This window comes from Lithobates pipiens, unplaced genomic scaffold, assembly GCF_037356315.1.
Source record: "Lithobates pipiens isolate NorthernLeopardFrog02 unplaced genomic scaffold, aLitPip1_a1.2 Scaffold_18, whole genome shotgun sequence".
Taxonomy (NCBI): Eukaryota; Metazoa; Chordata; class Amphibia; order Anura; family Ranidae; genus Lithobates; species Lithobates pipiens.
In genome coordinates, this window is record NW_027507758.1 from 632,209,022 (window position 1) to 632,230,132 (window position 21,111).

The 21,111-nt window shown below is 44.9% G+C and overlaps 1 protein-coding gene across 1 annotated transcript in view; it reads left to right on the forward strand.

Annotated features, from left to right (window-relative positions):
- Nucleotides 1-21,111, forward strand: part of LOC143986883 (uncharacterized) — a 171,759-nt gene that overhangs the window by 43,234 nt on the left and 107,414 nt on the right. Inside the window, 2 exon segments of the mRNA XM_077485289.1 lie at nucleotides 8,110-8,315; nucleotides 8,631-9,591. Of these exon segments, the coding sequence (XP_077341415.1) occupies nucleotides 8,110-8,315; nucleotides 8,631-9,591 (1,167 nt within the window).

Below are 21,111 nucleotides of genomic sequence, written 5' to 3' on the forward strand. Positions count from 1 at the left end.
GAAGGGTACCCCTTCCATTTTACCAGGTATTGTATTTGTCTACCGACTTTTCTGCATCCTAGTAAAGCTTCCACTTCAAATTCATCTTCTCCATCGATCTTGATGGGTGGAGGAGGAGGCACTTCTCTTCCAGGAAAAGGACTAGGAACCAATGGCTTCAAAAGGGAGGCATGAAAAACAGGGTGTATCCTGTATGATTCAGGGAGAGCTAGTTCAAAGGCTACAGGATTTATTACCCTTTTGATTTTGAATGGTCCTATGAATCTGGGACCCAGCTTGCGTGTGGGACAAGGAAGTTTGAGATTAGTGGCAGATAGCCAGACTTCCTCGCCAATTTTAAAGGTAGGGTTCTCCTTCCTTTCCCTATCATGGTATTTCTTGTAATCATCCTGGGCCTTCTGTATGGTCTCCTGGATCCTTTGGAAATTAGATTGGATGGCGGCTATCCGATCTTGGACCGCAGGAACAGTGGATTCTGGGATGGAGTTCGGGAGGAAAGAAGGGTGAAACCCACAGTTGATCCAAAAGGGAGTCTGATTGGTAGTTTTGTGAATTGAATTATTATAGGCGAATTCTGCATATGGCAATAGGGCCGACCAATCATTTTGAGATCCTGAACAAAAGCAGCGAAGATACTGCTCAAGGGTTTGATTTGCCCGTTCAGTTTGCCCGCTACTTTGGGGGTGATATGCCGATGACAAACAGATCTTGATTTCCAGTATCTTGCAGAGTTATCTCCAAAATCGAGAGGTGAACTGTGGACCTCTATCTGACGTGATACTGCTGGGAACCCCATGGAGCCTGACAACCTCCTTAATAAAGAGATTGGCAGTTTCCAGAGCAGAGGGGGTACCAACCATAGGTAGGAAATGGGCCATCTTTGAAAGACGGTCAACTACTACCAGAATTGTGGTGAAACCTTCCGAGGGCGGTAGCTCCACAATAAAATCCATTGACACGTCTGCCCAAGGTCGGTCAGGAATGGGCAAAGGCCTTAACAGGCCCCAGGGCTTGATCTTGGGACCCTTACTACGCTGGCACGGTACACAAGAGGCAATGTAAGTCTGGCAGTCCTGTCTCCAACCTGGCCACCAGAAAGAATGAGAGATCAGTTCAGTTCCGTGGTTTTCTGTGTCCCAAAGTGGCCGGCCAATTTGTGATCATGACAAGTCCTTAGAACTTGAGTCCTAATCTCAAGGGGAACGAAGACCTTGTTTCGGGCCCAAAACAGATTGTCACGTTTTTCCAAGGTAGATAGGACTGGGTCATTGCAATGGACTGAAGCGGTTTTGATGGCCGTAAGTAAGTCAGGCTGTGGGAGTAGAAGGAAGTTGTGAGGCGACCAGATCGTACTAGGCTCCGTTACCTGGGAAGACTCAGGGAACATGCACGAGAGCGCATCCGCTTTGTTGTTCTTGGATCCGGGCCGGTACGAGATATGGAACTGGAATCTTGAAAAGAAAAGCGCCCAACGGGCTTGACGGGGTCTTAAGCGTTTGGCAGTCCGCAGATATTCAAGATTCTTGTGATCTGTGAATATTGTGATGGGATGAGTGGCTCCTTCCAAGAGGTATCTCCACTCCTCCAGAGCGAACTTGATGGCCAATAGTTCTCGGTCGCCTACATCATAATTCCTCTCCGGTGGGGTCAGCCTCCGAGATGCGAAAGCCACCGGGTGTAACAAAGCTTTGGGCCCTTGTCGTTGTGAGAGGATGGCTCCTGTGGCTGTCTCGGAGGCATCTACTTCCAGTACGAATGGTAGTACTGGATCGGGATGCCGCAAAATAGGAGCTGAGGTGAACAAGGTCTTTAGTTTGGTAAAGGCTTCTTGGGCTTCTTGAGACCACTGAAATTGGGTGTGTTTTGGCGGGTCAGCTGAGTAATGGGGGCGACTATTGAAGAGAACCCGGCGATGAATCTGCGATAAAAGTTAGCAAAGCCTATAAACCTTTGCACGGCTTTCTTATCCCTTGGAGCAGGCCATTCCAAGATTGCCTTGATCTTTTGGGGATCCATGGAGATGCCCTCGGTAGAAATGACAAATCCTAAGAATTGAACTGTAGTTATCTCAAATTCACATTTCTCCGCCTTAAGGTACAGCCGATGTTGTCGGAGGATGGTGAGGACTTTCCGCACGTGGACCCTGTGGAGTTCAAGAGAAGCAGAGAAAATAAGGATATCATCTAAATATACCACTATAAAATCATCAAGATAGTCTCTGAAGATATCATTTACTAGATGCTGAAATGTGGCCGGGGCATTGCACAGGCCAAAGGGCATAACAAGATATTCATAATGGCCAAATCTCGATCTGAAGGCTGTCTTCCATTCATCCCCAGCACGGATTCTAATGAGATTGTAGGCCCCCCGTAAGTCCAGTTTGGAAAATACTTTGGCAGATCCTAAGCGCTGGAATAACTCAGGGATGAGTGGAAGTGGATAGCGATTTTTGATTGTGACTTTATTAAGTTCCCTGTAGTCAACACATGGCCTAAGGGATCCGTCCTTTTTTCCCACGAAGAAAATACCCGCCCCTGCTGGCGAAGAAGATGGGCGAATGAACCCCTTTTCAAGATTTTTATCAATGTAGGCTTTGAGAGCCTTTAGTTCAGTCTCGGATAAGGGGAATATTCGTCCAAAAGGGATCTCAGAGCCAGGTAACAGTTCAATGGGGCAATCATATGGTCTGTGTGGTGGTAGATGGTCAGCCTTCTTTTTATCAAAGACATCCTTAAACTCGGAGTAGACCTGAGGAATGTGCTGAAGGTGATTAGTGGTGGGGGCCACGGTCATACAAGGAGCTGGAATGGAAACAAAACAATGCTGCATACAGTAGGCGGATGTAAAGGACACTTCCTTCTTGCTCCAACTGATCTGGGGATCGTGAGCCTGCAACCAAGGAAGTCCCAGGATGATAGGGAACATGGGAGATGATATGAGATCAAAGCGTAGGAGTTCTCTATGGCCTGAGTCTGTAATAGTAAGCAAGGGTAGTGTCTCCTGTGTTACTGGACCTGAGAGTGGCAGAGATCCATCAGCTAAATGGACTAGAAGGTGTGTCGCTTTATTCTGGCTTGGAATGCGTAATTGCTGTGCAAGGGAGATGTCCAAAAAGCAACTACATGCCCCTGAGTCAATCACGGCTGGGAGTGGGATCTTCTCTTCTGCCAGCTGTAGGGAAACAGAGAGAGTTACATAAGTTTGAGCAGGACCAACACTCTGGTAGTTCATTATACACCGTGGGGGCAACTTACGGGGTCTCACAGGACAGCTGTGAATGAAATGTCCAAGCCCCCCACAGTATAAGCACAGATTGGCTTGGCGTCTTCGTTGTCGCTCTTCTGGGGTGAGACGAGGACGGACCAAACCTAGCTGCATGGGCTCCCCTTCCGAAGCTGAGGGACCTGAAGGAACCGGGATGGGCGGATACGGGACAGTGGCCTTAGGAAGCATCCAACTATGCCGGGGGGCCTGGAGGCGTTCGGAGCGCCGCTCGCGCATCCGTCTGTCCAGTTTTGTGGCCAACTGGATTAATTCCTCCAGGGAGGCAGGAGTCTCTACTCGGGCCAACTTGTCCTTTAGGTTCTCGGAGAGCCCTAACCTGTATTGATAACGCAGGGCCGCCTCGTTCCAGCCAGTGTCAGCTGACCACTTGCGAAACTCAACGGTGTAGTCCTCCACCGGTCTTCTCCCCTGTGAGAGAGCATGCAGGGTAGCCTCAGCCGTGGCAGTACGCTGAGGGTCATCATATAATTGTCCCATGGCCTCAAAGAAGGTGTCCATGGAGTTCAACAAGGGGCTTCTCTGTTCCATAAGGCTATGGGCCCAGGCCTGGGGTTCCTCAGCCAAAAGAGAGATAATAAACCCGACCTTGATGATCTCCGAAGAAAAGGTCCTGGGTTGCAAAGCCAAGTACAAGGAACATGCATTATTAAAAGCTCTGAATTTCTTTCGGTCGCCTGAAAATCGCTCAGGCGTGGGTACTCGCGGTTCGGGTACTGCCATCATCATACCAGGTGGAGGCTGGACATGAGGTGTGGAGGCAACGCTCGCTGAGGCCTGCGTAGGATTTGTGGATGCCGGAGCTGTGGCTAGTCGCTGAAGCCTGCTGTCGATCTGTGCATAGCCATCCTGTAGTTTCTGTACTGCTTCTGTGAGTGCAGAGACTTGCTGGCACAGGACTTCTAATGGAGAACCCGCTCTGTTAGCCTCTGTCATGGCTGGTTTGTACTATCATATAAATGTACTCACCGAGGCCAAGATGCTGAGAGCGGTCGCTGTTGCGACTCGGCGCAGACCACCCCTGAAGGTGGCACAGAGGGTGGTTGCACCAAGAGGCACAAGCGACCAGTAGGACAGTCACTTGCTAGAAGATCAGCAGGTAGCTTGAGCAGAGCTGAAGGTGATGTCCAGTGGGAAGGTCCAGAAGCAGGGTAACAAGTCCGTAAAGCAAAGAGGGAATCCAGGAGACAGGCCAGGGGTCAAACACAGTCCAGACAACAAGTACCAGGAACGCTGAGACAGAAGGATAATCCAAGACAAGCCAGGGGTCGGGTCAGGAGAAGGTCAGCGAGGTCAATGAGGCAATCCGGGTCAAAAACAAGTAATAGAGATCACAGGAACACATGTGGAAACACAGGAAGCTGAAGACAAACCAGCAGCGTGTTTGGATGACCTCACTTCCTTTATAGGTCAGCGAGGGGTCACACCCTGTGTGTGTGTGCTTTCGTTTATTCCTGTTGCACACAGCTGTGCGCCAGAGCGCTTTACCTGTGCGCATCCTATGACACAGTGCTTCCTTCCAGGTCGGCTTCCGGTCACCCCCCCATATAATAATTTTATTCATTCAATATTCTCTAGTGCTGCGTTTCCATAAAACCACAGGCCCTCAGTGCAGGCAGTAGGCAAACACCCACAGGTATTTGAATTTATTATGTTTAATTAAACTAAAACTGTACTCTAAAAGTGATAATCTGTCCACCTTTCCATATATTTTATTTACAATTAATTTTACTTTATAGGGCTCTCCCTGTTATTACCGACCCCAGTGTGTCCTCGGGCACCCCAGACCTTTTATGGTATGCATGCAACCCTCCCTAATTGTGGAGGAGGGGGATGTGCCACTTAGACATCTTGCAGGTTTTCTGCCAGTTCACTGGTATAGATTTCTCACCATCTGTGCATGCTCTCTGGGGATCCCTGAAGTTTCGGGAGCACCTGTGTCCCAGCATATGGTTTTAAAATGTCAAACTATTGAAGTGTCTTTGCACACATCGCTTGAGCATCTGTAAGTCTTGTTCACATCCATTGTTATTGTCATTATATATTATTAAGTACCACGATCTGTTTCTTGATATGTTGTCTCACTATTTCTTGAAATATGGTTTCTCATACTCTCACCCCTGAAGAAGGAGGGAATTACAGTCTGTGAAACGCGTTGGGTCTGAGAAACCATATAACTATAGTTATCTACATACTGTACTCATTTTGAGTAATGTTCAAGCACTTTATGTATTTTGTTTTAAAAATAAAAATAAACTTTTGCCTTAAAAGTCCACCAATTAAGGGATCCCTTGTCTTTTTCATATTTCATTATTTCTGCACGCACTCATACTCACACTTACCTTACACTCACACTAGTCAAGCAACACATCATTTTGTATTGATTGCTCCTCGTTATTTTACTTTATATTTGCACACAGATTTGGGCAGATGCTAATTATGCACACATTTCACAATAAAGCATTGTGGAGTGACTGTCCGACCTGCTCCCTGGCCACGGGTTTCCATGGGTCCTGTTTCAAGGATCTCCCGCCTCAACCCCAGTTGGGACCACCTATGTCGGGCCACCACTCTATTCCAATTCCCTGGAGCTGGCCATAACTTATGGGCTGCTTTGTAAGTAACATTGTTAGTGCTTCTGTCTTCTCCTTTCTGCCTTTTTTCTTTCATTTATGGGGAATAGTGGATCCCTATAGATAACTCCAATAATTTATCTATTCAATTTTTAGCTCATTCATGCATCCAACTCCTGACGATTGGCAAGAGGCCATGAAACGCATTGAGTGCTCATCTATGAGTGCCAAGTACAAGTTTGCCCTGATAACCGTATAATATTACAACCTTTATAAATTCCATATATCATGTAAATCATGTATGAATTATCTGTATGTATTTGATTATTTGTCATTTACTTTGCTTGTCACAAATCATGTTCATTCATTAATCATTTGCTATTACATTTATTATTATTATATATATTGACGCTTTATGATTACATTCTGTATCCTAAATATTTCACCGTAATCGGTTTTATTATGATTATTATTATTATTATTATTATTATTATTAATAATTACCCCTAGGGGATTGTGACATTTTACTTATTCGTGTTGATTCCATACATCATCATACATGCCAACATATAAAATAGATGGTGCAGCACTAAAATCCAGTCCACATATCAAACAATAGAACACCATCCATGTGATCTTCAGTGATGATATATAGATGCAACATGCAGGTAACTCCTTGGGTATGTGTGAAGCCTCCACCAATATTAAAGATGGCCTCTCACCTTACCGAGGGGACCCTTTAGTTATAGAGTGTCAAATACGCCTTCCCTTATGGATGGTACACAGCAAATCCCGGCCAATCAGGATACAGCAGGGGAAAGCAACTAATATGCGTTAATATCTCCAGGGTCACGTGGTTCATGCAATCATAAAGGATGCAACATAGTGCTCGCCGCAATATTGATAGTATTTAATGATAAAAATTGCATGTATAGTGCAAAAAATAAAAAATAAAACAGTGGTGATCAAATACCACCAAAAGAAAGCTCTATTTGTGTGAAAAAAAATTACAAAAATGTCATATGGGTACAATTTTACATGACTAATTGTCATTCAAAGTGTGAGATCACTTAAAGCTGAAAATTGGTCTGGGCAAGAAGGTGGTATAAGTGCCCGGTGGGCAAGTGGTTAAAGTAAAAGATTTCCAGTATTGTGCATTATATATAAAATTATTATATCCATGAAAAAAAGTCTCAGCTTTCAGTACTACTTTAATATAAAAGTTTTTTTTCCCTCTAATCTTCATATATCTTCATGTGTGACTCCCAGGTAACATCCCCATATATCCTACTTCTGGGTATCTTTAGTATTATATATATGATATAAGATATATTACTTTCACTATTTCACAGTATAAATGGATCCCTTATTGTACTGATTATCTGCTGTTTTTGTACTATAAAGGAATATTTTTTTAACCCCATCATAACAGATGATTGAAAAAAATTCATGCTGCTGCTACTAAATGTCCTATGCTGGCCATACACGGATCAGTTTTTTGACGAGAATATTCACACAAATATTTGTATGAAAATGATTTGTACATTCGATGAATGGATAAGTGTAGTTTGAAAATTCCACTTGCTTTTAATTCAGTTATAAAATTAATGTAACTTCTGATCACAACCACATACACAATTGTGAAAATTTGTTTGATCGAGAACATTTTTCTGTTCTTCTCCTTCAAATTTTACGAAAATGAACGCCGATTTGACCCCACTAATGGTTAGAAAATTGGATGAATGTTTTGTTGAAAGAAAAATGAGTTTGTGTACGGCCAGCATAAGTGACATCAGGTGCAGGGAGCTTGTACCCACCTACCTGTCTATGACAAGGGAGTCTGTCATCCATCATATTATATTACACTCCTGTCTGATCATCTGCAAAACAGCATTTTACCTCTTTTTTACATTTTAATAATATTGAGCTCTGATTCTGATATGTAGCAGATTCACCTCTAATAATACATCTATCTGTTTGTTATTCTCAGAGAGGATTAAATATCCAACTATATATCTGGATATTTATATTTACCGCTGTATATAGATTTTCAAGAATATTAACTAAATTATACACCAACCTTTTTTTTAGGTTTTTATCCAATTAGTCGAAACAATAATCAGGCAACTTATCAATTATAAAAATAATCATTACAAAGCTGTCTGATGTGGGCGGAGTCCTGGTTTAGGGGAACCAATCAGCTCATGTCTAGTAATAATCTTTGTATTTCTCTATTTTAGTAGATGGACGGGAGATGAGGAAAACCTCAGAGGATTGTCTCACTTTGTCTCCAGACTGTAAAGTAGAAGATGAGGACATCACACAGTATAGTCCAGGAGAAAACCCGACTACCTCAAATGTCCATCCGGCACCACACAGTGTAGATGGACCATCGTATTCCTCTTATCCTGAGGAACCTCAGACTGTGAGGGACGGGGCCGTCCTTCCAACAGATAGGAGGTTTTCCTGTACTGAGTGTGGGAAGTGTTTCCATTTAAAATCCCTTCTTAATATTCATAAAAGATCTCACACAGGAGAGAAGCCGTATTCCTGTCCTGAATGTGGGAAATGTTTTTCACTGAAGTCCCATCTTCACACACATCAGAGGTCTCACACAGGGGAGAAGCCGTATTCCTGTCCTGAGTGCGGAAAATGTTTTTCAGAAAAGTCCAATCTTTACAGACATCAGAGATCTCACACAGGGGAGAAGCTGTATTCCTGTCCTGAGTGCGAGAAATATTTTTCAGACAAGTCCACTCTTTACAAACATCAAAGGTCTCACACTGGGGAAAAGCCACATTCCTGTCCCGAGTGCGGAAAATGTTTTTCAACGAAGTCCCATCTTCACACACATCAGAGATCTCACACAGGGGAGAAGCCTTATTTCTGTCCTGACTGTGGAAAATGTTTTTCAGACAAGTCCAATCTTTATAGACATCAGAGATCTCACAAAGGGGAGAAGCCGTATTCCTGTCCTGAGTGTGGAAAATGTTTTTCAATGAAATCCAGTCTTTACACACATCAGAGATCTCACACAGGAGAGAAGCCGTATTCCTGTCCTGAGTGTGGGAAATGTTTTTCAATGAAATCTAGTCTTTACACACATCAGAGATCTCATATGAGGGGGCAGAACCCACTTTGCTGTCCCGAATGTGGAAAATGTTTTCCAACTAAGTCTAGTCTTTACACACATCAGAGATCTCACACGGGAGAGAAGCCGTATTCCTGTTATGAATGCGGGAAATGTTTTTCAGCGAAGTACAATCTTTACTCACATCAGAGAACTCACACAGGTGAGAAGCCGTATACCTGTTCTGAGTGCGGGAAATGTTTTTCAGACCAGTCCAATCTTTACAGACATCAGAGGTCTCACACTGGGGAAAAGCCATATTCCTGTCCTGAGTGCAGGAAATGTTTTTCAATGAAGTCCCATCTTCACACACATCAGAGATCTCACACAGGGGAGAAGCTGTATTCCTGTCATGAGTGCGGGAAATGTTTTTCAGACCAGTCCAATCTTTACAGACATCAGAGGTCTCACACTGGGGAAAAGCCATATTCCTGTCCTGAGTGCAGGAAATGTTTTTCAATGAAGTCCCATCTTCACACACATCAGAGATCTCACACAGGGGAGAAGCTGTATTCCTGTCATGAGTGCGGAAAATGTTTTTCAGACAACTCCAGTTTAAACAGACATCAGAGATCTCACACGAGGGGGAAGCCACTTTCCTGTCTTGAGTGAGGGAATTGTTTCTCACTGAAGTCCTGTCTTCCTGTACATCAGGAATCCAACACAACTCTTGAGGTGTATTAGTGCCTTAAGTGTGGGAAATGTCTTCTATATGAATGTTGCTGGACATCACAGCTCTCATGTGGGGAAGAAGCAAATAGTGATGGACGAACTTCCGATGGGACATTTCACGAACGCTGCCAAAAGTTCGCGAACCACAAAGTTCACGGCGGACCCCATTGACTTTAATGGCAGGTGAACCTTAAAAACCTACAGGTCATATTTTTAGCCACAAAATACTTACTAGCTGTGCACACCTAGTCCCACCACATGGACACTGACATAACAAAAGTATTAAGTGAATCTGGGATCGACAACGACAAGCATTCTTTTTTCATCTGTTACATTTTGACAATTCAGGAGTGCATGAAGGCCATGGAGGAGAGGCAAGGTCAGGGCAGGCTATATAGGGGGTGCAGGAGATGATCAGTGCCACAGTCAGGGCAGAGCAGTCCTGTGCCAGTGTGCCAACCTGTGCTTGAGCCCCTCCCTCTGCCCGGCCCTTACCCCCACCTATGCAGGGCTCCACTGCGGTGGTCCGGAGGTGCCAGTCCAGTGCTGATCCTCAGCCATGGTGACTGCCTGCTGATTGGCTTCTCCGCTGCTATCTCCCTCACTGTCTGAAACCAGCACCGCAATAGAGACTGAGCACTGACACCAGCACCGTGATAGAGAGCACTGACACCATCACCGTGATAGAGAGCACTGACACCAGCACCGAGATAGAGAGCACTGACACCAGCACCGAGATAGAGAGCACTGACACCAGCACCGTGATAGAGAGCACTGACACCAGTACCGAGATAGAGAGCACTGACACCACACCAGCACCGTGATAGAGAGCACTGACACCAGCACCGCGATAGAGAGCACCGAGACCTGCACCGTGATAGAGAGCACTGAGACCACACCAGCACCGAGATAGAGAGCACTGACACCAGCACCGAGATACAGAGAGAGCACTGACACCAGCAGCGAGATAGAGAGCACTGACACCACACCAGCACCGTGATAGAGAGCACTGAGACCACACCAGCACCGAGATAGAGAGCACTGAGACCACACCAGCATCGAGATAGAGAGCACTGACACCAGCACCGTGATAGAGAGCACTGAGACCTGCACCGTAATAGAGAGCACTGAGACCACACCAGCACCGAGATAGAGAGCACTGACACCACACCAGCACCATGATAGAGAGCACTGACACCAGCACCATGATAGAGAGCACTGAGACCACACCAGCACCGAGATAGAGAGCACTGACACCACACAAGCACCAAGATAGAGGGAGTACTGACACCAGCACCGAGATAGAGAGCACTGACAGCAGCACTGATACCAGCAACTCGCTGCGGGACCCAAAAATATGACAACCTCTTCAAACAGGAGGGTACGGGCATATAGTACGGTGTGCTTTTTTTGTACAAGGAAGTGAGCCAAAGGTAGAAAAAAGGTCCGTGTGCTCGATTAAATAAATCTTTTATAGAGTTATGCATATACATGGTCTACTGGTCACATGTGTTGAATTCCTCCGAGATCCATGCCTCATTCATTTTTATAAATGTGAGGTAGTCAGTGCTGTCGTGAGCTAGGTGAGTGCGCTTATCGGTCACGATCCCCCCTGCTGCGCTGAACGTCCTTTCGGACAGGACACTGGACGAGGGGCAAGCCAACAGTTCCATTGCCAATTGGGCAAACTCTGGTCAGAGGTCAAGCCCGCCCACCCAGTAGTCTAGGGGTTCATCACTCCTCAGAGCGTCCACATCGGCCGTTAACCCGATGTAGTCAGACACCTGTCGGTCTAGGCATTCCCTGATGCTGGATCCGGATGAGACCTGTCGATGGGTCGGCTGAAAGAATGACCTCATATCAGAAATCACCAACACATCTTCAAACCGCCCTCTTCTTGCAGGTGCTGTTGAATTGGTACCCGCAACTCTTTCTCTGGGAGTGGGAATTCCTCCTCTGCCAGCGAACGCAAAAGCAGAATGCAGCATTTCTCGAAGCAAGGCCTGGAAGTGCTCCATTCTGACAGCCCTTTGTGACGGTGGTAACATTTCCGCCATTTTGTGTTTGTACCGGGGATCTAAGTACGTTGCCACCCAGTACTGGTCCTTGACCTTTATGCTTTTTATACGGGGGTCCCTGTTAAAACACTGGAGCATGAAGGCCCCCATTTGCACTAAACTGGAAGCGGTGTGGTGGCCTGGCTCCTGCTCATCATCCAGGATAATGTTGTCCTCCTCGTTCTCCTTTCCCCATCCACGCACAACAACAGGGATCCCAGAAAGGTTTAAAGCATGCTCTTCTTGCTCCTCCTCATCCGCCCCGGCACCATCCTCCTCTTCAGACTCCTGTTGTTGACTTGAGTAACCCCCCTGGGAATTCATCCAGCATTGCGACTTCCTCATCTTCCTGCTCCTCCACGGCTTGATCAATGACACGACGCAATGCACGCTCCATAAAGAAGGCATAAGGTACGATGTCACTGATGGCGCCATGGCTGTGACTGATCAATTTGGTGATCTCATCAAATGGCCGCAGTAGTCTGCATGTGTAGTGCATGAGCAGCCACTGGCGCAGTGAAAAAAAAACAAGCTCCCCAGAGCCTGTTCTGCCGCAGAGTTCGTACAGGTAGTCGTTAACTGCACATTTCTGCTGGAGCAGCCTATCAAGCATATAGAAGGTTGAGTTCCATCGCGTCGGGCAATCGCAAATAAGATGTCTGACCAGCAGATTGTGTCGCCACTGAATGTCAGCAAGGCGAGCCATGGCCGTGTAAGATCTTCTGAAATGGGCCGAGATTTTCCTTGCCTGCCGCAAGATGTCCTGTACCCCAGGGTATTGGACAACGAATCGCTGCACGACCAAGTTTAAGACGTGTGCCATGCATGGCACGTGTGTAATTTTGCCCTCTTTCAATGCGCTAAGCAGATTGGCACCATTGTCACACACCACTTTACCAACTGTCAAATTGAGCAGTGTTAGCCACTGATCTGCCTGTGAATGCAAAGCTGAAAGGAGTGCAGGGCCAGTGTGGCTCTTGGCTTCCAGGCACAACAGACGCAGCACAGCATGGCAACGTCTCACCTGGCATGTCGAATAGGTTCTGGGGAGCTTGGGCGGCGCAACGGAAGAGACGCTAGCAGCGGAAAAGGAGGAGTCAGCCGAGGAGGAGAAGAAGAGGCAGGCCTGCATGCAATCCGTGGCGGTAAAACCAAATCTACACGGGTGCCACGGGTTACATGCTTGACGGCCGTCAGAAGGTTCACCCAGTGGGCAGTAAAAGTCATATACCTTCCCTGCCCGTGTTTGCTAGACCACGTGTCTGTGGTCAGATGTATCTTGGCACCTACACTGTGTGCCAGAGATGCATTCACTTGCCGCTGAACATCGCCATATAGCTCTGGGATGCCCTTCTGTGAGAAATACTTCCTTCCTGGGACCTTCCATTGTGGTGTTCCAATGGCCACAAATTTTCGAAAGGCCTCCGAGTGCACCAGTTTATATGACAGTAGTTGGTGGGCTATCAGTTCTGACAAGCCAGCCGTCAACCGTTGGGCAAGAGGGTTATACGGCGTGAATCATTTTTTACGTTCGAACATTTGGCCCACGGAAGCCTGCATTTTTGCAGAAAAACGTGAGGACGGCATGATGGAAGGTGGAGTGGAGGACAATTGTGAGGAGAAGTAGAAGACGAGGCTGGATGGTGAGAGCCTGGAGTGTGGCTTTGTGGGTTCCGTTGCTCCCACTGGGCTCGGTGATGGCAGCTCATGTGCCTTCTTAAGGCGGTCGTCCCTTGGTGAATGTTGGGCTTACCGCGACTTATGCGTTGACTGCAAAGATTGCAGATGGCAACACTATTGTCAGCAGCGGACACGTTAAAAAAAGCCCACACTGCAAAGCCATGTGCCGGCGTCCTGGGAGCGTCAGATGTGACCGTACATGGTTGATGCCTCGCTCCTGATACATTAGCAGTCTGCTTTGTCCCTCCTGTGCAATCTAAGTTCTGCCTGCTTCTCCTCCCTATCTGCTGGTCCATATCTCCCTCTGAACTGCCCTCCTCTTTCTCTCTTGTGGGCACCCACGTGACATCACTAGACACATCATCATCAACGTCACCTTCCCCACCGCTATAATTAGAGATCTCGGAGTAGGCAGTAACAGCAGGAACTAACCTCCTCCTTGGGCTGATCTGGGTACTGCCGTCAGACCGCTGAGTGGCGGTTGTTGCTACCTCCCCTTCTCCTCTTCCTGATCCAATGCCAAGAATGGCTGCGCATCGGAAATGTCTTGTGATGGATCGGAAAATAATTCCTGTGACTCAAGCGAAAGGTATATGGTGGTGTTGGTGGTAGTGTCTTTGGGGGTACACACAGCAGAGAGTGAAGAGGGTGAAGATCGAGAGGATGAGGAGGGCGCAGAAGAGTAAGGCTGAGTGAGCCACTCATCCAAGACTGGTGCATCCTTTGACGTAATCGCACGCACCTTCTGCAATTTGCCACTTTGGCTGAAGTCTGTTGCTCCTGCCCTACCCCTACCACCCCTGCGGAAGGACCTTCCTCTTCCTCTGCCTGTCATTTTTTAAATGACCCTGTGACAAAAGTCTCTAGAGAAGTGCAGTATGTATGTGGAAAAATGTATATAACACCCGCTTCAATCTGTCGTTTTTGGGGGCCACTGGTCTATCACACCAGTTATAATACTTTTTTTAATTGCGTTTGTCACTCTTTGTAGTATCGCTGCAGAACCGCTCAGCAGTCACAATGCTGCACAGTGGAAATGCACTATACTATGCTTTCTATATGTGCAAGTATTTTGTATGTGTATTATACCACTATATACTGCACACCAAGTAGTACACCTATACCAGTCCTTAAAAGGACCTTTGTGGACCTAGTAGCTAGTGATTTGCAGACTGTCCCTCAGTCCCTACACTGATAAAAGACAGCTGCAGAATCGGTCAGCAGTCAAGTATAATAGGCTTTCTATACTTGAAAGAAAGTATATTATATGTGTACAACCCTATATACTGTACACTTATACCAGTCCTTAAAAGGACTTTTGTGGACCTAATAGTAATAGCTAGTGATTAAACTGACTGTCCCTGCTCCACATAGCGTCCTGTCCCTACACTGACAAAAGACAGCTGCAGAATCGGTCAGCAGTGCACTCAGCAATCAGCAGCACAGCAGTCAGCAGCAGTGCACCAGAACCCTATATACTCTACACCTATACCAGTCCTTAAAAGGACTTTTGTGGACCTAATAGCTAGTGATTTGTGTCACTACAGTCTGTCCCTGCTCCACACAGCAACCTCTCCCTACATTGACAAAAGACAGAATGTAAAATGGCCGCCAAATCAGGTCTATTTATAACAAGTACTGATATCACTGGCAAACAATCTAAACAAAAATTGCTAAGAATATTCCCCACCGATCCCAGCGCACACAGAAACAAAAGATGATATAATTTGCAAGCTGCTATCATACAAAAGATAAATCATAAAAATTATATAGTATATAGCCCTCGTGAATCTATTGTCCAATATATACCATATTGACAGCGCTAAAACAACAAAACAATCATTCTTAAGAGGGTAGAAGCCCCATGGTTTACAACAAAAACCACAGTAATGTCCTTAAAAAGTCCCACACATCTGAGGATGGGATTTTAGTTGAAACACCAAAATGATGGAAAACAGAAAGAAAAGTCCATCTCCAAGAAAAGACCACCAGTGCAGAAAGAGCTTGTTAGCCGGTGACACCCCTTATGGTAAAGCACTCACCAGAACCCAATGGGTTAACAGGCACCTCTTTATAAATAGTCTTTCACTGGTATTCCTCTGTACCCAATTCCTGTGTCCTCATAGATTTTTCGGATTTAATACTTCACTCCCAGCAGCAAGTTCACATATAGAAAACAGCAAAAAGAGGTTCCATAGTGCAAACTGCTTTATTCTTTAAAAAATTTGTGCGCATATACACCATACGTACATAATCAATAAAAATTCATTCACAGAGATGTAACCACTAGAACAACCGGATTTGTCTCACCGCGGCTCCGGGCGTCTTAGATCGAATGCAGGCTCGGCTTCCACGGCGGGTCCCGGGCAATCGTACAAATCGACCGCTCTGTAGTTACGAATAGCTGCTTGGTCACGCCCATACGCGTTTCGTCATCACGTCTTCATCTGTGGGCGTGGCCAAGCAGTGCAGCTAATCCGATTAAATATGAATAGGGGCGGAGAGGTGGCTCATGGGCATTCCCACTAGGGGGCTGGACGTGGGAATGCCCATGAGCCACCTCTCCGCCCCTATTCATATTTAATCGGATTAGCTGCACTGCTTGGCCACGCCCACAGATGAAGACGTGATGACGAAACGCGTATGGGCGTGACCAAGCAGCTATTCGTAACTACAGAGCGGTCGATTTGTACGATTGCCCGGGACCCGCCGTGGAAGCCGAGCCTGCATTCGATCTAAGACGCCCGGAGCCGCGGTGAGACAAATCCGGTTGTTCTAGTGGTTACATCTCTGTGAATGAATTTTTATTGATTATGTACGTATGGTGTATATGCGCACAAATTTTTTAAAGAATAAAGCAGTTTGCACTATGGAACCTCTTTTTGCTGTTTTCTATATGTGAACTTGCTGCTGGGAGTGAAGTATTAAATCCGAAAAATCTATGAGGACACAGGAATTGGGTACAGAGGAATACCAGTGAAAGACTATTTATAAAGAGGTGCCTGTTAACCCATTGGGTTCTGGTGAGTGCTTTACCATAAGGGGTGTCACCGGCTAACAAGCTCTTTCTGCACTGGTGGTCTTTTCTTGGAGATGGACTTTTCTTTCTGTTTTCCATCATTTTGGTGTTTCAACTAAAATCCCATCCTCAGATGTGTGGGACTTTTTAAGGACATTACTGTGGTTTTTGTTGTAAACCATGGGGCTTCTACCCTCTTAAGAATGATTGTTTTGTTGTTTTAGCGCTGTCAATATGGTATATATTGGACAATAGATTCACGAGGGCTATATACTATATAATTTTTAAGGTCTATTTATAAGGTAGGGGGAATGTCCAATTGTCCATGTGCTGAAATGTTTCAATTGGCTGTCCTGTACCCCATGATGGATGTGTCATCATGGGTCAAAGTTCTTTCACAATGTAAATGCATATGTCCGCCGCGCGAACAGCGCCAGAAGTCCACCAGTTTGGCGAATCGCGAACACGCAAAATTTGCTGCGAATCGACCATCGGGCGAACCGCAAGGCCATCCCTAGAAGTAAACCCTGATATACACCTCAGATATACTCCATGGCTGATCATCATGTAAAAACTGTTTCAGGGGTGTGGACATTTTTTGAAAAAACGACTACATCTACCAGGGAGCTCAGCAGCGGTGTGGGAGTTCATTAAAAACTACAAGCCGACATCGGCAAAGGACAAAATTCTGTGAATGGATGGCACGGCCGCGCTCTTTTCATAAAGTGACAGCCGGTGCAGGGAACTTCTTGTCGCTCTGCTGTCACACTGAGGGATCGGATCGCTGAGCCACTGCAGGAACATGTAACATCTTCAAGAAGGTGAACTTATCCTTTAACACTTTCACTGCCAGAGCCGGTTTTGTGTTGGTTTTTTTGCTCACATGTTTAACCACTTCAATAACGGACACTTTCATCCCCCTTCCCCCCGGGCCAATTTTCATCTTTCAACGCTGTCACGCTTTGAATGACAATTGGCGCGGTCATGTAACACTGCATATATTACATTTTTATATTTTTTCCCACAAATAGAGCTTTCTTTTGGTGGTATTTGATCATCACTGGGGTTTTATTTTTTGTGCTATAAATAAAAAGACAGAATTTTTTTAAGTTTTTTTTTGTTTCTGTTATAAAATTATGTAAATAAGTAAGTTTTCTCCTTCACTGATGAGGAAGCAATATGCAGTACTAATGGGCACTGATTGGCATCACTGGTGATCATCGCTTATGGGACTGCACTAATAATGCTACATATCAGTGCAGACACCCTTGTCAGGAGAGATGCTGATCGGGTCTCCTACTCGAAACCTTGTCAGCATGAATAAAGGAAAGCCGATAACCGGCACTTCCTGGTTACAACGTGATTAGCTTTGATTGGACACAGCTGATCACATGGTAAAGAGTATATGTCATAGGCTCCTTACTGAGATTGGAGATGCGGTGTGTAAGCCCTTGTACACACGGTCGGACATTCGACAACAAAATCCGTTGTATTTTGTCCGAAACTTGTGTTGCATACACATGGTCAGACAAAGTTGTCGGAAAATCCGATCGTACATAACGTTATGATGTTATTTTGTTAAGACGGGACTAAGTTTAGGCTAGTAGCCAATAGCTTTGGTCTAGGAACTTGATCTGAGCATGCGTGGCACTTTGTCCAAGCGGAATTCTCTACACACAATCGGATATTCCGACGCAAACATTCCGATGGAGCCCACACACAGTCGGATTATCCGACAACACAGTAATTTTTACGGTCGGAGTGTCCGACCGTGTATACAAGGGCTAAGAGCGACTCACCACACCACCGATCACCATGGCTTTTTCTTCTGGACATCATATGATGTCCAGTCAGGATAATGGAACCCCCGCATGCCTGTCATTCTGCTATAGGCCGGGCGGGAAGGTGTTAAAAAATAATTTTAGGCCTGAAGATTATATAAACCCCCAAAACACAATATATTTTCTGAAAGCAGACACCCTAGATAATAAAATAGTGGTAGTTTAAATTTTTTATGTCACACAATATTACCGCAAAAGTCAAAAAGTTCATTTTTAGGGGGCACATAAACACAATAAATTACCATTTTTTGGGGTAAAATATAAAAGCAGAGGTTTTGCCGACATATCAAACCTTAAATTTCTGTGCAATTGCCTGAATATCATCCTTGTGTGACCCTCCCCTGCCTCTCTACATCAGCTTTGGGGTCTCATTAACGGAGTGAGGGAGCAGAGAAACATTGAAATACTAGTCAGTACCAGTTTGCAAAAGTGTATTTACTTTGGAAGAATAAATCACTTATAATGTTGGGTGTCCTACGTGTGTTGATGTTGTATTATGTAGAACTCAAGACTGTCCATAATTTTAAAGGACGCCTCAAGACTGCCCATAATTTTGGAGGACTCCTTGACTGAAAAAAGTTTGAGAAACACTGATATAGAGGACAAAAAGATTTTTTTTGGTGACAGGTTCTTTTTAATGAGAAATCCAGGGTCTAAAAGACCTCCAATGTCTCCCTTGTGCTCCACTGAATCTAATGCAGTACAGATCGCACTGCATTCTATTCTTTTCTGGCCTTGATGGCCCAGGAAACTGTCAACGGGGACCCGGAAGCGATGTCATACATGTCACTTCTGGGTCAGGAATAAAAAGGGCAGAAAAGTGGATGTTTGTCCTCTCTCCTCCCTCCCCTCTACCCATCATCACCCTCTATGCTGGTCCCGGGTCTGCAGATAGGCAGAGGAGTCCGGGATACATAGCAGATGTGTGTCGGGTGGGGGCACTTTATGGAAAGTGTGGAAACATTCACTCAGTCACCTGAATGCTTCCATCCAACAAGTAAACCTGCTCCTTGCTTGCCCACAGCAGGGCTAAATGTTAAAAAAAAAAAAAAAGCAACCTGTCCGGCCCTCGGAAATGCATGTCCCGGGTGGCAGGCGATAGGAATTGTTCATAAGGAGATCAGAGATCAAGACATAGATGAAGTGTTGTACCGTGTTGTACAGTGTTGGCCATTGATAGCAGTAGAAAAATAAAAATGAAGTCGTTACTTTTCATTGGCTGAGTACATTTTGTGGTGTAAGCTTTCACAAACACTTAGCCCTTGTACACACAGTCGGACATTCCGACGGAAAATGTCCGATCAGACCGTGTTGTCGGATAATCCGACTGTGTGGGCTCCATCGGACTGTTTCCGTCGGAATATCCAACGGACCAAGTTTTCCAGCTTGGCTATAAAATTTTCCGACAACATGCTCCGATCGGACCTTGTCCTATCATGTGTAGAGAATTCCGATCAGACAAAGTGCCACGCATGCTCAGATCAAATTCCTACACCAAAGCTATTGGCTACTAGCCTGAATGTAGTCCCGACGTAACGAAATAATGTCACCACGTTCTGAACGATCGTATTTTCCGTCAACTTTGTCCGACCGTGTGTATGCAACAGTTTCGGACAAAATCCGTCGGACAAAATCCAACGGATTTGGTTGTCGGAATGTCCGACTGTGTGTACAAGGGCTTAGATGTCTTTTTAAAAAAGAAAAAAATGGTTGAATGGCTGTAAGCAGCATTCACCCGGCTGTGATGAATATTGGAAGTATTTTATGTCATACACGGATTTCCTTGGCTCCATCTAGTGGTCTATTAGAATATTATTCCAAATTCATAATTCGGCACTTATAGGTGTTATAATATATTTATGGCAAGCTTGCAAAACATATTTGGTTTTATGATTAATCATAATAATAAATAGTATGTGTGAATGACCTTGATCAAGTGTTCAGTGAAACATATCCTCATCTGAAGCTGAGTTAGTAATAAGTTTCTGATGTAGCCAATTTGAGTATGACATATATGGTATCTTGGTACAGAATGTCACGAGAAGACAAAAATAGACATGTGTCTACGTAGCTAAAGCAATAATACATTGTGGATTATATCCTGTTAAGATACGTTTAGAGTAGTCTCAGTCATATTAATACGTATTGGTATATAGTTACTTAATGTAAAGTTGTTAATATGTGTTCATATTATGTAAATGTTTGGTTATATGTTATTACATGATCAGCACATTACTTCAACTATGGAATGTTACATGTGGGCTTGTCAATAAAGCTCCATATGACACTCTGAGTTAGTATCTACTTTTGGATTGCACATTGCTGAAGTTAGCAGAAATTAATGTGTGCCATACAAGGTTCTAAGTTTGTGAGGTTATGACGTTCACGTATAACATATAAGCCAACGTTTCCGGATTGAAGATGGACAGACACACACACACACACCCACTGGAGAGATGACTGATATATTCACACAGAGATTGATGAATTGGGACAGCTGAATTCTGCCAGAAGTCTAAGCACGTCATTTCCTGCTTCTTCTTGGAGGACACACGAGACAGCAAGGACAGAAGACAGCAGCCATGAAGCACACATGCTTTCATAAGCTTATTACAGTTTTATAACTTTTTATTCTATTTCATATATTTTTACCCACACTGAACTGAACTATTAGACTTTTTACATTGTATTTATGATGCCAACTGTGTGGCAATAAACTCACACTTTATTTTAAGTCAGTTTGACTATCAATGCTATTCATCCAGAAACGCCTCTGAGATACAAGAATATTAGACTTAAATAATATTCTTTCATGGTCATAATGTGGTATTGTGCTATTTTTACTAATGGAGGTATG